The sequence below is a fragment of the Gavia stellata genome, chromosome 7, assembly GCF_030936135.1.
Source record: "Gavia stellata isolate bGavSte3 chromosome 7, bGavSte3.hap2, whole genome shotgun sequence".
NCBI classification, from domain to species: Eukaryota; Metazoa; Chordata; class Aves; order Gaviiformes; family Gaviidae; genus Gavia; species Gavia stellata.
Genome location: NC_082600.1, coordinates 7,465,591 through 7,483,462, shown reverse-complemented (window position 1 = coordinate 7,483,462; position 17,872 = coordinate 7,465,591). Strand labels below are relative to the sequence as shown.

At 38.6% G+C, this 17,872-nt stretch overlaps 1 protein-coding gene across 1 annotated transcript in view; it reads right to left on the bottom strand.

Annotated features, from left to right (window-relative positions):
* Positions 1–17,852: 17,852 nt before the first annotated feature.
* The window catches only part of LRRC9 (leucine rich repeat containing 9), a 39,402-nt gene continuing 39,382 nt past the window's right edge, over positions 17,853–17,872 (bottom strand). The window contains 1 exon segment of the mRNA XM_059819481.1: positions 17,853–17,871. Coding sequence (XP_059675464.1) covers positions 17,853–17,871 — 19 coding nt within the window.

The following is a 17,872-nucleotide window of genomic DNA, read 5'->3' as shown; positions in this document are numbered from 1 at the left end:
TACAGCCCCTCCTCCATCCCATCTTTTATGTGCAGCTCAGTTTTGGAGTTCGGAAGGCTTTTTATGTGTTCATTTTGTGCCCATATTGGATACATTTTAAAAATACTTTTTTTAAATGTCTCTGCTTCTCATAGATAACTTTTGATGGGGACATTTGGAAATAAATGTAAACAAATGCTGAACAACATGCTGAATCTGAAGGCATAAATCCCTTCCACAGAGCTGCAAATTGAAGACTCAAAGCTCCTGTTGTGTTGAAAAGAGGGACTCTTGGGCCCGACAAGGGGTAAGATGTTAATAAAACCTTTGTTCACTGTTACAATAGGGAACTGCTAAGTGTGGTTTGGGGTTTCTGCCAAGTTAACCCTGACTTATTCATGTTGTCACAAGTACTGCTAAGAAACCCCTTAACATGTTATTAAAGATAAAGAATGAAAAACAGTTAATACTTTTCATTTTGAATGCTGTATTTAAAGCAAAAGCTTTCATTTTAAAAACATCCTTTATTCCCTTTCCCTGTTGCTAGACTAGGGGCTTTAAAGAAAATTCACATTTTACGTGGTATTAACTTTTTTTTTGTGGGGAAAAAACAAAGTTAGCTTCAATGGTCTGAAACTGGCACTGTCGTTAATATTACTGGAGTCTTATTTTCTCTAGGATGAAAGTGCAGGTGTTCTGAGTCCCCCCGAACACATGCTAACCTGGCTTATTTGATTGTTTCCTTCCCTGTGGTCTGTTGGGCTCTGCCCATCTGTGGTCTCTTGCCCTGTTGTTGTTAGCTACTTGGGGCAGGAACCATGTGCAGCACATTCAGATCCATGACTGGACAAAGTTGCTATGATAATGTGAATAACGACAACAAAAAGCCATGAAAAAATAAGACAATATTCAATCAGCATTTCTACTTTTTATTTCTTCAGTGAAGAAAGGCAAATGAGAGACAGCTTCTGTCTACAGTCCTGCCTTTCAGTTGCAATTGTGAGGTTAGGGAATCAGAGGCTACTCAGTACATGGTCTTGGAAACCCTTTGGATGAGTATGAGGTTGTAGGAGATGTTGTATTAGACGCACCTCCATGAGAAGCTGATAGTGGTATGATGACGGCTAGTGTTACCTTGACAACTAGGGAAGAAAGGAAGGAGAGAGGTGGCAGGTGTACCTGGGTACTCTCTGGTCAGGTCAGGATGCCTTGAGCATCGGGGCCACGAAGGTCCAGTGGACATGTTTAAAAGCAGGCTGGCAGAATACGCTGGGGTGATAGTCACATTCCTTCCAGCCCTCATACCCTCCTCTGCGCTCCTCTATCTATCTGCCGCCCACACATCTAAGGAAAGGTGGCATCTTTATTCTGGTAGAATTAACTAATCAAAATATGCTGTTGGTGATTTCAATTATAAATGTTTCCTCCCATTCTTAAAATGTTTCCACTCGTTTTCTTGGCAGGACCTTGAGGATCTCTCCCGAGAGTTCCTTTCACATAGATATGCACAGAATGAATAGTTTATCTCCAGCTCCTGCTGACTTGCATGAATAATTTGATGTAAAAAGCTAAGTTGGACTTTGGCTGTGTCGGATAACTTGGGAGTACCAGCTTCTAATATTCCAGCCACAGACCAAAACAGCCTTTCTAGTTTTAGAGGCCCAAGTGTCCTCTCTGGCTTCCGCTCACCTGCAACCCTTCTTGGACATTTCCACTATTTTACCTTTCCCTCCCTTAACTGCTTGGCTCCTTCGGGCTGCCCAAAAAGCAGGAGAGGCTCTAGGGCTTCCAGCTAGCAGAACTCTTGTGAATGAAAGCTATTTACTTAAACAAAGAAGATTTGGTGGGACACATGACCGTGTTTTTTACTGTTTCTTGTTCACCTCCCCAGGTATATGCCAGAAAATACTGCGGTCATTCCTGAAGGTGAGCAGCTTGTTGTACGGGCTGTATTCATCTACCCGGTCTCATTGAAGGCAAACAGAATTGCTTATCTGAGTAATGTCACACGTATGCCTAAATGATTGCGAGAGACTGAAAGGAGTTGGGAGTAGAAATAATAGCACTACTTCATCTCTCACAGAGCAGCGCCAACAAAATAATGAAGCCATGTGAATAAAGAACCAACATGATAATCAAGCTCTAACCATTTTTTGAAAATTAGCACTTCTTCCGTAACAGTAACGGCTGCTGGGAAAATGGTACAAAATATTAACTGTCAGGTTAAGCACACCTCAATCAACATGTGCCAAGTCCCACTGATGTGTCCTCAAACCTGTTACTTAAGTACTTGTTAAGGCCAATTAAATAAACAAAATTTTAAAGCCTAATAGCATAAACCACATAAATAAAAGAGCCATAATGGTTGAATGGGTGGGTGTTTAGCCCTTCTTGATTTAAAACAGTGAAGTGAAAAATGTTGGAGCCCTTGAAGGTGATTTCGAAGACGAGGAAGTGACTGTGCTACACAAACAGCAATCAGAGACAATTAAGAGAACTGGGACAAGTGCCTCATTCTCTCCGCAGACTGCATGGGAAATTGCGCTTTACATTTCAGTCTCGTTGCATTTCAAATAAGGCCCCCAGCTATGTCATTTTTCAAGTCCAACTCAAATCGAAAGATATTGCTTAAAATTTTCCTATTACTCCAGAAGTGAAAGGAATGATTGCCTATGCTGATGAGCCGAGAAGATTGTCTTGGAAAGAATTTGACAGTTTTGTCTCCCAGTCCTATTATAATGTTATTACTGCCCCTGAAGAAGACTGACAGAGCCTGAATAAGTACAGGGATAGTTTAGGATGGCTCTCTGCCGCTGCAGATTTCATGTTGTTTCTCTGCACAGTAGAGAAACTGTGCACTACGCTGTGCATGTGTTTTCTTTTAAAGCTTAATCTGATGAAGAATCTTAGTGAGACCGTATAGTAACAAAAGAGCAGAAAATACAAGCAAGCTAAAAAAACCCCATAAAAATTGGAAAGAATGAAAATAGGAAAATTTGGAAATAATTATCTATGTCTAATTATAACCCTATCCCTATGCAGGATGCACAGCCCATGAGTGATACTTTTTCAAGAACTTTCTGGTAAGCATGGAAAGGTTTCAGTACATAATTCGGAAATTTCTTGATGTGCTGAAGTGGCCTCACTTTGGTAGCCTTCTTTGCAAAGGCAGGAGTACAATGAGCTTTCAGAGCTCTTGTAGCTGTTTTGGTTTGTCATAACGTGCTATAGTGCCTAGAAAAGAGCACCTTAGTTTTTAAACATGCTTAAATACCAATTTAAGTGGCTAAGTTTCCCCTGGTGCAGATGTTTGGCTGCATGTCATTTGTGTAATCCAATAATTTTTGCTGCTGTTTATCCTCTTAGTTATGAATAAGTAGTAATGGGGAAGTAAGATGAACATACTGAATTAAGTTACTTTCTAGAACATCAGTGCTTTCTAATGTGATGCATATGCAAGGCAGACTGTTTACTTAAAAAAACCCCAAAAACAAAACAGAGGGGCTGGAGGACGGGTTGAGAGCCAGGAGGCGTGCTAGAGGCAGTGCCTGGTTGTGCCATCTCAGGTGCAGTGCTCAGCTAAATGCTTGTGTCTGTGTTTCCATCTTGCTGCAGCCTGGGAGAGCCGGAACCCCCAGGATGCCCAGTCCCCAGTGCCACTTGCTTCCCCCGGCCTCCGTGGAGCCGCTCCACCTTCACCTCCAGCTGCATGCCAGGGGAGCGAGCAGTGGCCCAGCCGCTGCTGTGGCTCCCGCACGTGTTGGTGTACAGAGGGGCGCGGGGGGACTCTGCGCATGGCTGCCCATGCGGTGCGCAATAAACCTTCCCTTAACCAGCCCTGACTTCTCTGTCACGGTCATGAAAACTGTAAGATGGAGGGGCTGTGTTGCATACGTAGAAGTGATCAAGCTTTGCCTTATAGCAGTTTTCCGAAGGAAGTATCTATATCAATCTCATCTTACTGTTTTCTTTGCATAAGGCACTTTTTTTCTTTTAAGGATTTTTTTTAATGAAAAAGGGTCTAAATGTAAATGTTCAATTATAATGTTAATTAATAGAAAGTTAGTGTAAGGTCTCTCCACTCAGATACAATCACCTCTGCATAAACCAGGTCATCTTGGAAAACATGAACCTAAATCAATTATTTCCAGATTAAAGATTTAAACTTTTACTTTTCACTATGTAACAATTGACTGAGAGATAAATTACGGTTACAATGACAACCTGGTACTTACTCGCCTTAATCCAGTGCATGAGCTACCCAGATCTCTGAAAAAAACAGCAATGCCTTGTTGATTTGTGAGGACAACAGAGCAAATATGCCTACTGAAATTAAGAGGAATTTGTAAAGGAAACAGGCTGCTTCTTAGCCAGGGATTGTAGAAGTTTTTATAAATTTATAAATTGTGATGACCCCAAGAAGCAGCCTTTCCCAGTGAGCAGAAAGCAAGTCCAGCTAGATCATTCACACATGGAACTACACAAAAGAAAGTAAAATACTGAAAAACCATATTCACTGCTCTCAGATCCTTACCCTGGTATCCAGAGTCATGATGGATAATGTCTCTAGCAGAAATCCCATTCATTTCAGTGGAACTTCTTGGAGCATGGTACTACTCAACTAATGATTGCAAAGTTGGGTCTTAACCTGCTTGTTTTAAAAAAGCTTTAGCAAAAATATATTCAAGGGCAAATTTTTGTCACAGTAAGACCAACGGGAGTTTTGTGATTTAGTCTTTATATTATACAACAATATAACTTTTCTTACATTTTCATGTACCTCAAATATGTAACTCCTAACTGGAAGGAACACATTTATGTACATAAAAATGATGTATATAAAAATGCAATATTTATTATTTTCTATTCACTAGTAATTGTATGGGTCTGCAGTATTATCTCTCTGTCATTTTCTGAAACAGAGCTGAAAGACCAACAGGAGCAAAATACCAACCTGAGATAGCAATCTAGCAAGAAAACCAATGCTGTCACTGCAGAGGGACTTCTAGCAGAAGAAGTGACACTTGCAGTCACTGAGACTGTCAGTCCAAATCCATTTGCTTTGGTACCCCGGATAAAGATCAGGCCAACTTAAGAGCTGGCGACACGCCACGCAGACAGATGGACAGATTGGTGAGCAACACAGAGACTGTGCAGGAGCATCAAGTGTGGATTCTGGAGGCAGCGTTCCCAGCTGGGAGACTGCAAACAGCTGGCCAGCCTGAATTTTTTAAAAACAATTTCTGTTTTAGGAAAGGCTGCAGTTTGTTTGGTTGTGGATGATGTAACATAACCGAACAAACCAGGGATAGGAAGGGGTATTGTTATTTAATGTTGGTAAAGTTGGCTTGAGCTGCACAAAAAGAAGGAAGTGAGGAAGGGGCATTCCCTCTGAGCCCTGGAGAGAGCAAGGATGAGGAACGGCAATGGAATTTCCCTGTGCTTTTCTGTGGCAGGGCAAAAGAGATCCCACACACTGCTGAGCGGAGCCGCAGAGGGAGTGCCAAAGCCGCTCGTTAGAGATGGGGAGGAGAAATCTCACCTTGGATCCAGAAGGTGGAATTCATCATAAACTCACACTTCCGCTTTCCTCTCCAAAGAGGATCAGAGGTGGGGTAGGGACACTGTGGGACAACTCCTTTCCTGGAACAAGGATAGCATTTACTAGACAGGATAAAGTTGGACTCTTGACTTACTATAAGTTGGAAAATTGAAACCCAAAGGTGAAGATCTGATGCCAATGCATTTTGTTTCTGAAGGAAATAGTTTAAAAGAGATTATCTGAATTTTAAATATTTAGCTTTAAGCAGTTTCTTTCCTGGCACACCAAACTTCAGGCAGTTAAATTAGTCAACCCTAGGTAAAAATGGGGCTGCTATATAGGAATTTCAGTGATCGGTCCTCATGTGCATAAGCATCCCCTTGACTTAAAATTTTTCATCCCTTCTGTTTGCAAAATGGATAGGGTCTTCCCAGGCAGATACTCTATCCAGACTGTACTATATTCTGTCTTGTAATAATCAGTCCAAGCTGTACAAACACCACTTCTACTCCATTTCCTGTATTTCATTCATTATTTCTTTCAAAATCCTGGGTTGCCCCATGTATTTTGCCAGTGTTGATGCATATTGGGCAGTCAGGTCTAGAGTCATCCCAGGTTGCTCTTGTTTGTGTTACTCTTGTTTGTGTTACTCTTGTTGTGAACTCAACTTATATTTAACCTGGGAATAACAGTCATAAAAGGTCAACACAAGAAAAAAAAAAACAAAACGCATCCAGTGCACTCAATATCATGTCCAGTCACAAACTGGGTTAGAAAGGGACGGGATGAGTGAAGGGACTGATAAAGGGCACAAGCACCTCATTTTTGGAAGTGGTTTAGATTTGCTAAATCAGAAAACTATTACCAACTCTGAGCACTGATTTATTGCTGGGTTCATCTCTTTGGGTTCACTAAAGGGATAACAGAAAACAGACACCCTTGTTGGTCTTTGCAGAAGAAAGGAGTATATTTGCTTATCTGAAGCTTTTGTTCTCACACATGCATATGATCAGATTAATGTTGTGGGATCCAAGTGGGGCCGTACATGTGGCAATTACAAAATAACACGAGTGTATTTTGGTGGTGAAGAAAAAATTTAAAGCAGCACCTTTAATAAAAACTAGCGTATTACATTTTTTTTTTTAAGTTCATGGAAGAAGAAACACCTTTCCATTAATGCACTTGCCCAAGACCTTTGTTCTTTTATCAGAGACAACCAGTTCCTGTTAATTTTGCAGTGAGATGGGCATTCAGCTACACTTTCTGGGCTTCTACAGATTATGCTTACAAGCTTAATAACAATTACATGCCTACAGTACATTAAATAAAAGAAATACGGTGAAGGAACATAAAGGGTATGAGGCCATCAGCAAAACAATCAAGTTTATACTTTAGGGTGAAATCCTAAACTGAGGACTTCAACAGTATCTCTAAACCAGCTGACCCACAAATGCTTCTAGTGCCATCTCAGGACAAGACTTTGGGACATTCCTCCATCTTCCATGGCCTCTATACTTCCCACATAAAGGTAACGTGCACAAAGGCTAGATGGTGGTTGTGTTGTATTCAGGAGGGCTCTGATTTGGATCATCAGAGGCCCAAGACCACGGCTGTCAGTGTAGACATTATCTAACTGTTGGCCCTATCTTGGCTTGCAAAGGTCAAGTGCAGAACATTGTGCACCACCAGTGGAGGGAAAGAAAATACTGCTGTGACCCGAGCTCTAAGTCAGTGATGTAACAAAGGGGTGAATCTGGATTTAAGTCTGCCTCGGCTTTTTTAAGGTCACTGATTCTCTCTAAAGAAAAAAAACAACACATACTTGTGTGCGCACAAACACACACACACATACAATAATTAAAAGAATTAACACAGGACTTAGGTTGTGGTGCAAACCAAGATTCTTGTTAAGTGGAAATTTGCCGTATGCTCTCCAACGCTAGACACAAAGAAGAGCCATTCTACTAGCTTAAACCTCAGTTTTGCTGGAGGATTGGAGTGTACATTACTGTCAATTGGCTTGTTTATTTTAGAGTATTAATGTTTACTTTGGGGACCATATGCAAAGTTTACTTAGAAGTTGTTTTTGGAAAGTCTTTTTCTCTCAGGCTGCTGAGCTTTTATTTTGAGGAGAAAGTAACACAAATAATAAAATGCAGAGGTGCCAGTGGGCTTAGTGTAAAGAAGACTTGGAGGTTTAGATGTCTTCTTTTTTTTTTTTTTAACAGTCCAATTATGTACCACATAGCAGCAACTGGGCTAACAACAGCCATATGATGGAATAGCTTGTAATCCGGTTGTGGGTCTAGCTCCATGAGACAGACTCCAAGTAGATGAGTTTTAAATCTCCTTAGAATTAAGAAGGGTTTGGCAACCAAATTAATTGTTTTGGAAAAATCCTGCTTTATGGATCATGAAGAGGATAAAAAGGGAAAAAACATGTCATCTGTAGTGGTTAGTCAGATGTTCTTTTGGAGTTACAACGATTTCCTCTCTAATTCCTCTTCTTGTTGACATTTCCGTTAAAAGAATAATGAGTCCTATGTTCGTTGCCTTAGTGCTGCTCATCCCTGTGTACATTACGAAATCTTTGCATTAAGCTACCCAAATGGATTGAATCATATTGTAAGGCAGACATTAAAAACAATTGCACTCAACTGTAAGCATGCATAAAAGCAATGTATAAACTGATACACCATGATACAAGTGATAATAATCACTGGTACCCTGTACAGTAGTTTGTTTCAAAGAGGTGGTGGGGCGCAGACAACCAAGAGTGTGCATCAATATGGTTTAGCAGGACTGAATTATTTCAGTCTTGGGATTTTTAATATTTATGTAGTTACCCTTTTACCAGTGAGGTTGTGATGCTTTGGAAAAATATGTTATATGTATTATTAATGCCATGTTTAAATAATGGGAGACAATTAAACAATCACTGGGTAATAGTTTCTCAGGTGTATTTCTATTTTATACATTTTGTAGATATAGAATGTATTCTCACAGAGGCTACATTACTTAATTACCCAATGCTTTTAAAGTATTTTGGTAAAAATAGGTGTGCAAAAAAAGGTATTATTATTTCACAGGTGGCATAAAAGCAGCTTCATTAAGGAGGCTGGTACTAATAGTCCTTTAATACAGAAAGCCAGGAATGGTTCTTCACATGGTACATTAAACAGTGAAATATGCCAATTTTGACTTGATTTCTATGCTGCTAAACTACCCCACATTCATTTGCTTCAGCTTTAAGCCCTTCCATTCTAGTATTCTCTAGCCCCGGTTACAGAATTGCAGCTTGCTTTTCACCTATCTTCTAACAGTTTAACATAGATGTCTGGGTCCAGTCCATTGTTCCAATTGTATATAGTTTAAAAAGCTCTGCAGTATTTTACTCTTTCCATTATATCTTGGCTTCCCTGAGCGCTCTGCTCGCTGCATTTTGCTTGTACTGGCTCTGTTTTCTAAACCCATTTATGGCTTTTTTTCTGTACACACTTGTTCATTGGGGAGCTTAAATTGACTTCTCTTCATTCTGTTTCCTTAACTAAAAACGCGCCATTAAGGTTGATTGAAGTCTTTGAAAACACTTCATAAAAAATGAAAGGCCATAAGAAATTAGGCTACCAGTGTTTGCAAATACCTGTTTTCAGCCAAATTGATGGGAAGGAATAAGAACTGAAATTTAAAAATGCTACTGATATATATTTGTTTGCTACTTATTTTTATGAGACTAGAAAAAGCATGTGTAAAAACACTTTGAGGAATAAAATATTGAGACATTAACAAAATATGCCATGCAGTAGCTTTTTGTTGCAGAAAGCCTTTTCCTCAAAAAACATCAGGCACAGTTCTGAAGACAGAAAAAGGCAGAATGAACAGAAGTATCTGGATCAGTTATTTTCAGGATTTTCTGTTTTTAAAAAAATAGTTTTTATTCTTAAATATTTCTCTTCAGAGAATGCTGAAAACTATTTCTTTCTAAGAGTACCGTTTGAACCGTGGAATAACATATTTATCAGGAATAGGAGGAGTTCGTAAGAAATTGCTTTACAAATGGGAGAAAAAGAAAGGTTAATTAAATCAGTGAAACTTTGAGGCTCCTTTCAGCACAAAAACATCTGTGCAGTGGTCAGGGATAGTAAGTATGTTTTATATTATGTACATGTACACTTAATAAACAAAGCAGCCTCATTTCACAAATCACCCAAGAGGAACAAGGAAAGTCATTCTGAACAGCATGCTGAATTGTCAGGGAAACTTTTATGGACATATGGAAATGCATCTACTTTAAAAAGAGAAATATCAAGAGGGATTTGCACAAAGTTAAAAGCAAAGCAAGTGCTTTAGAATCAAAAGTGATTACACTGAAAATGGCAGCTTGCTTGTCGGAGCAGCTGAGACGGCTCCCTCACCAAACAAAATACTAATCGTTCCAGCTGTTTCCAGGCTCTCCTAATACTGCTGCTTATCATTAAAAATTATATACTTTAGAAATGTGGAAAGCTCTAAAAGAAAAATTATTTGATTTTAGTTTATTTTTAGATAATTTTTCAAACAACTGCCAAACATATTTTATTTACAAGACATATTACTTCTATGGCTTTTTCTCTTTTCACAAATACAGATATTCATTCTGACAGTCATCCCACTAAGTGGAGACATCTAAAATGCAGAAGACTTTCAGTATAAAACTTCTGTTACAGAACAGTAGCAAAAAATCTGCATAGTGTGAGTTTTACAGTTTTAATAGATTTTTCTAACAAAAAAAAATCTTAATATGGAAAAAACCCAACCACCTAGCCCCAAGATCAAATTCAGGTTTGAATTCAAGATCAAACAAACTTGTAAATGAAAGCTGTTCCTAGACTTTACCTTTAATATTATGATCCATTTAAGATTTTTGTTCCTTTTTATTTTATAAAAGCAATAGAATAAGCCTGCCAGACCTCAAATGCGGTAGTATTTGATGGAGTACGTGAACATAAATTGTAGCATACTGTATCACTTCCTTTAAGAATTCTTCCGTTAATGGAGGAAAAGAGCAGCCAGATCAACAAGAAAAGTAGCTAAGTACAAGGAGGTCATGCAGCAGCGATGAGTTCTGTAGCAGAAGTACAAGGAAACCCTGTCAGTTTCCATCCCATTAAACAAGCTATGAGCTATGTGTTGGACTCACTGGGATTACCAGCAAACCCCTACCAAGCTGTGTGCTAGCTCTTGCTCGCAACCTCTATCAATTATTCAGTTCCTTTTATGCAAATAATGTTTCATAGAAGCAATGGAGATCCATAATGGGAGGAAGAGTAACATCCATTTAGAAGAATTAAATGGTAGATGAAAAGCGTGACACTTTGCAGGCAAAAGCTATTGAAATGGTGCAGTACCAGTACCTTTTAAATGCCTGCGTGCATGCACAGATGGGGAGATTCAAAGTTTTGTTTGCTTTTTTTTTGACGATCAACTTTATACAAAATTAAATAAGATGGCAATAGACAAAGACTCCTGCATTCACCGTTCTGCCTGGGGGACAGTTGCAGAAGCGAGGCCTCTGTAGCAGATATGTCTGTGTTCTTCAGGCTCTAAGCTTTCATTTTGTATTTTACAGGGAATGTATGCCACAAGCCTGGATGTAAATGGTGTTTATACTAAAGAGAGGCTTCCCTGTTTCTTAGAGTCAGGAGTCAGAAAAAAACCTAAGGGCCACTTCTGCATCCTTTTAACAGGCAAAACATCCCATCAATTGCAATGCATATATGGGATCAAAACTTCCCTGCTGTAGCACCACTACAGTTCACTGGGCCAAATTCAGTAATGGTGTATGCAGAGGCAATTCCATTCCCGTCAGTGGAAGTAAGCCTGCTGAGTGGGATTCAACAAAGATGCTCCAAGAAGGCTTGCTTTCTTCTGAGATTCTTCCCACAGAAGAGATTGATAAGTAAATGCAGACAATCCTGGGTGCATCCAGCCAAAGAACTGATCATGTCTCTACTGCAAGCCTTTAAATCCTTGTCTGGGATTTTTCTTGAAAGTTTATCCCTTTTCTTGTCAGTAAACTAATTATAGTCTTCCTGCTGAACTGTCTGTGGCTGTTTGACCACTTATGTCTGGGACTGCACTGGCAAGTTTGGGAGTGGTGATACCCCACTAATGCCTCTCCACTGCAAATGCTGCGGTGGAGCTGCTTGTCACGAACATAAACAGGTCAGTGGGGTGAGGAGACCTCCATCATCCTGTGCGCTCCAACATCAGTTAGAGAATCTCATAATAACCTTGAATTTTACACCAGAAAAGCAGTGTTTAGTAAGGCAGAAGCATAGAAATAGGAACGCAGCCTCAAGGCTTCTATCTCTGTCCTGCTGCAGCCCCTTTGCCACACTTTGCTAGTGCTAGTCTTTGTGTGCAAGGAGTGTGAATCAAAAGCAAACAAAATGTTATTAAATCTTTCAACTTAATTTTGGGAGACAACACCTAAATGGTAAGAAACTTTTCACTGCTTGTATCTGTATTTCCTGGAACTCACATCCGTGCTCCAGTGTTTTAACTATGTCGTTTAGACACAAAGACATCTCTTCTAAAAGCTTTGTAATGTGAGTGCCCTGTATATTTATGGTGCTTCTTCATTTAACTATCTTTAATCATACTGTTATTTGCAAAGGATATTTTTTGCTAAACCAGGAGAGTCTGAAATTGTCATTAAATGGAGTGCAGTTAGCCACCCAAACAAATATGCTTTCATTATAAAATTCTACACTTAAAAAAGCCCTGTCAATAGGCAAAGGTGGAAAATCCCTCAGAGATGGAAATTTGACAGAATATTACTCACAAGCATAGATAAGTTCAGAGAATTAAAAAGAAGCAAAGCTATAGGGGCTACACACGTATTTCTAATTTCACGTTCACCACATTGTGCTTTTATAGCCTACAGAAATGAAAGCTATTCACTTGTAACAGGCTGACAGAGCAATGCTCTCCATCTCAGAAGGAGGTAGCATGCCACAGAAGCTCCAAGTCCTTTAGGAAACTTTGGCTGCTTTATGGCACAAGATATTTCTATTCAGGATTATACAAGGGGCTTTCTGTAGGGTTCAAAATTACACGGAGAGCACAAGAGCAAAAAGCTGCACTGAGCCATCTCTGCAGAGCTCTATCTGAGCTCACTCTCATCCCTTTCCTCTCCCCTTATACCTAGTTAAGGCCAATTGTTAAGTCTTGCCAGTTGTTACCTGTGGAGGGCTGGGACTGACCTTGTACAGGGATCAATAACACAAGGCCATGAGTACCACATGCTGCATGAGCAATCCTACTCTTCTTTTTCCTCCACATAGTACTTTTATAACCAGTTCACTCACAAGGGGCTATCTTATGTTTCGTGTTGTTCCTGTGCTTACTTCAGCTACACGTGTGCTTCTCTCTCCTTCGGGCTCACCTTAGAGGTGCAAACTGTTTTTCCTGACAACACTACTGTGTCCTTGTTCAGGTCCCTCTAGCTCTCCTGCAATGAACAAACCTGACTGCTAGCAGGTGTCAGCCAAGCAGTGACCTTTAGCTGCGATGCGATTCAAGTTGTCTGTACAAAACCCAACCAGTTACACTCAGAACCGTTTCCCAAGAAGTAAGGGCTCCAAATTAATCAGAAAGCATAATGAATCTGACCCAAAGGCTGTGCTGCTCTCACAGACCCGCATTGAACTCTGCAACACTGCAAGTGGGCTTTCCTTGCCTTGAAATTTCAAGAATGGGATTTAAATATTTGCTTTACTCTGGTGCAAATCTGCCGTAATCTGGCTGAAGGGGGGGGGAGTCTCTGTTACCCTATGTACTCATGGCATGTCTTAGTAGACCTGATGTAGTAATTCTAGCAGTACAACAAAGACACCTCGTGGCTGTCCTGCAAACCGCACGCGAGACAAAGACTTACAGCCAGCAGGGAGATCCAGCCACAACGTGTCTGTGGTCTGGTAACAATCTTCACACTTACTGCCTGCCATCTACTTGTGAGTATAATTAATACTAACCCCTCTTTCAAATCACCTAGGAGAAACAAAAACATGTATTTTTAAAATGAGTGTAATAGTCACTTAATTGTAAAATTTAAAACTTATCAATTCATAGAAATTAAGCATAGAAACTCAAATTATTAAATTAAAAAAACACAATAACTCTAGTAGTAATTTAATTTGACCTGATATGTGAAGGGAATATTATGAAAAACTTATCAGGTCTGGAAGCTAGCTCTTCTATTAGAGATAGTACTCTAAAGTCTTCTAAGAACTTTAATTTCATAGTAACACAGTAAGTTATCAACATTTACTTTTAAAATACTTATAATTTTATTAGAAATCAACAGATATATAAAACATGTTTATAGTTTTGTATACCAGTAAATTTTTAAAACCCTGTATAATCCTATATGCTATACCCCAAACCCTATATTTTAAGAAATATAATATGAAAAGTGAAATCTATTTTTTAAATAGATGGAATAATAAAGTCCATAATTACATTCAGATGTAGTTTCATTGCTATTTTTTCCCGGAATTTCTCTCATTTTCACAGTTCTTTTGACTCTTATGGTTGATTTAGTGTGGAGAGGCTAAACAATTCCAAGTCAAACCACAGAGATTTTGTTTTAAAAAATATCCATTAATTTAGAGAAGTAATAATCACAATAGTATATATTTAATACATTAATAACATGATATTCAGTCGTAGCATGCACTCCCATGACAATAACTTTATTCTGTTCTCTTCATGGATGACATCAGGACTTTGCTTAAGTAACTTGGAGATCTACCGCTAATACAGACAAGCCAAGATTTCACCATGTACTTCAGTGCATCCCTCTACAAGCATTTTTAGAGCTTTTTTTTGTTTTATGGAGATTATTTACAAAGAAGATGAAATACTGAATTCCCTTAGGATCAGATTTATTAACATACCTACATATTGCTCTGTTAGCCCTGTGAGGCCTAAATACCTTACTATTTTTGATCCTATTGAAAATCAACTATCATATTCCCCATATGAACAGACAATTCACAAATTACAAGCTGAGAAATATGCCATTAGTAGTTCATAAGCATCTGGTTGTATCTTTTAACTCCAATCAACTTGTTGATTTCTCTGGTTAAGGAGAGAGCTTTTAACCCTGTTCCAGTTGTGATAACATGAAACCAGTACTGACCTAATACTAGGGAGCGTGTGTTCCAGAATGTGTCCTGAAAGAACCCATAAGATAATAACATCTTATTATCACTCTTACCTACAAGCAGCTGATGGATGGAGTGACTGCCTACTGCTTTGTGCCATCAAAGGATAAAAAGCCAACACTCTTAAAACACAAGTATTTCCATTTGAGTCCAAATTATAATTTTTAATCATCTCTTTTTGGTAGAATTTGCCTTCTATTGAAATAGAATTTATAACTATAATATTTAAAACTGAACAAAATGAAGCCTGGAAGATACTAATATTCAGAAAGGCAAACAAATGTGATGTTCTGTTTTAAGCAGGGGACTGTACCAGAGACTCCAGTGATAAAGCAAAGTTGTTCTGCACATTAAGCAGGGATTCAGACTCCTTCTTTTGTACATTAAGCAGCGCATGCCTTTGTACATGAAACAGCACATTACCAGCTCTTGAATAGAATGGGAAAATTAAAGCAAATCCATTTGTTACTTTTTGAAATAAAATGAGGTGAGACTGTACCTTAAGAGCTTTGCCTTCCTGTGTGGTTTGTTTCTCATCGTGATCACAACAAAGGAAAAATACACGTGCTTTAAACTGGAAACAAGGAAATATACATGTTATATATAGACTGCACTTGAAGAAATTAGTTGGCAGTAAATTTAAGTTACTGATAAAAATCATACACAAGCGTTACGGTTAACTAGGTCACAAACAAACATAGGACAAAAATTCATTTAACTCCAAAGGGTAACTGTCTTAATATGTGTCCACCAACCACTCACCCTGTGGCCTCCACTGCTAATTTTCATGCAACAATTCCATGGGTTGTAGTGGCTCACTAGCACGAAATTGGTAAATGAATGTTAGCTGGTCTAAGAGATGTCACAGCTGCATGCTACCTTGAATATCAGTGGAGCAAAGGACAGTGGGCTGACTTCAGACATCAACAGAGCATTGTTAAAAGACCTGAAGGAACCTTAAAACTTTAAAACCTTTTGAACTCAGGAGACCAGGATTTTCCTCCCTACATGGATACACAGTCATAGTTGAATTTACTTTACTATACAAACTAACTCTTTGACTACAGATTAAGGAAGAGATGCATGGGTTCATAGTTTTGCACTTCTTTGGTGATGCCAAACAACTATAAACTTAGCTTAAATGATTACTGTAATCTTCCTGCTTTGATGTATCAATGACTCTTTCCTGAAGTTCAAAAAATAAGTACTGGTTAAAGACAGATCCTGTAAACAGAAATACTGAAAATATCACATAACAGCATTCCTGTTTCATTTTTACATTAGGCCTGTGTGCAGAATTTCTCATTATTAAAAAAATCTAATTAAAATAGAAATTAGTAAGTCAATATCAGTAACTTAACTGTAAAATGCTAAGAGATGATACACATATCTTCTAAATTAAGAAATTTAGGGAAGATAATACTACAAAGAAATCTAACCACAGTAAGGTAAGAATTATGCTGTTAAGACACCTGAATAGCTTTAACTCTGCCTGAAGTGATGCCATGAGGGGAAAGGTTGAAAAAAGGCCTGACTTGTCCTAAAACATGACTTCATCTAATCTGGGATGACGTGACTACTGTTGCTTAATCAGAGGCAAAATTTTTTTTTTACTATCTGGGTGCCTTTGCTGTGTTCTTCTAATTTTAGCCTGTTGGATTTCATAAAAAGTAAGATTAAATTGGAACCACCCAGACACTATGCATAGGTTTGTAACATTACAACAAGCTGAGAGAAAGGGGAAAAGATCAAAGCACATGTGGCATGTGAGGAAACACGAACATAGCTACTGATAGAGGATGCCTGCTACAGCATCTCTTCTACATTATTTAAAAATACATGGTTTCCATTTGTTGGGTTTTTTCATGTGTGAGGATCAATCTATAACCTGGGGAAAAAGTGATACATGCTGCTTTAAGCCAGAAAAAAACACTTTTTAAATAAAAGAGAACGGCCTGTAAAAGGATCTTGGACAGTATGCAGTTAAGGTACAATCCAGTTCTGTGAAGAGGCCAGCTTAGATTGAGGCTATGGGGAATTTAGTTCTATATAAATCAGTCATGGTGAGTAATGTCACTTCCTCTGACCATTGCTTTCTCATCTGTAACATGAGTCAGCATGGCACTGGTTTGGTGATATTAGTTACCAAAAATATATGTTCCTTTGGAAACTACTTCTGTCACCTCTATGCATATGTAAATACCAATTGAAGATGGTTGTGGAAAAACATCTTTGGGAACAAGCCCTTAATTAGCTCTTTTTCATTGACAATATGGCCTACAGCTTTTAAACACATTCTTCTGGCAAGGAAAATCCATAGCTCATACCATGGTGTATAGGTATAATAATATATGAAATATGCCTAAGAAAAATGCTCATTTGGAACTAATCTTACATGAAAAGCAACTATGCATACTGATTCTACAAAGAACCACCTCACTGACTTACACAACTGATTTTGAGGGAATCTCTTTAGGTAGTAAATATTAGTAATCAAGATGGAAATGTAAAAGTCCTAGTGCCAAACCTGTTTGTTGACTTCCCTGTGTGGAGAAACGTTTGATAGAATAAGAAATGTTGGTGGAACATTCAGTCACACACTGGCTTGATCCACCTGCTGGCAGTCAGTAATAGCAAGTTACTGCTGTTTGTATCACAATTATTAGATATATTTAATCACAATAACAGCTTTACCTTTGCCTTTCTGCTTCCATACTTAATATTCTAAATTACTAAACAAAACTAGACTTCATCCAACAGAAAACAAACAAACAAAAAACCCCAAACCAGAAAGTCTTGAGTTAGTGATAGACGAGGATTAAGCAGGGATTTGGGAGATACCAGCTTATTTCTGTTAAACAGCTGGCTTCATTTTATAGTATAGTCATTGTTCTAATTGCAAAATTTTAAGTTGTTGTCTACATGTTTTCTTAGATGCTTTGCAAGTTTTATCAGAAGAAAGAGAGTAAACTCATTTTTGGTGGATCTGGAAACTGAGGTAAAGAAAATATAGCAGCATTTAGAGAAAGAGAAGTAATGTTCAAAGAGAAGTGCTTTGGCTGCAAGCCCCCCCTAAAAAAGGAAGGAGGAAGCAGCAGTGTTTAGGGCTGGTAAGGGTCTTACCTGCCTGCATTTTGTA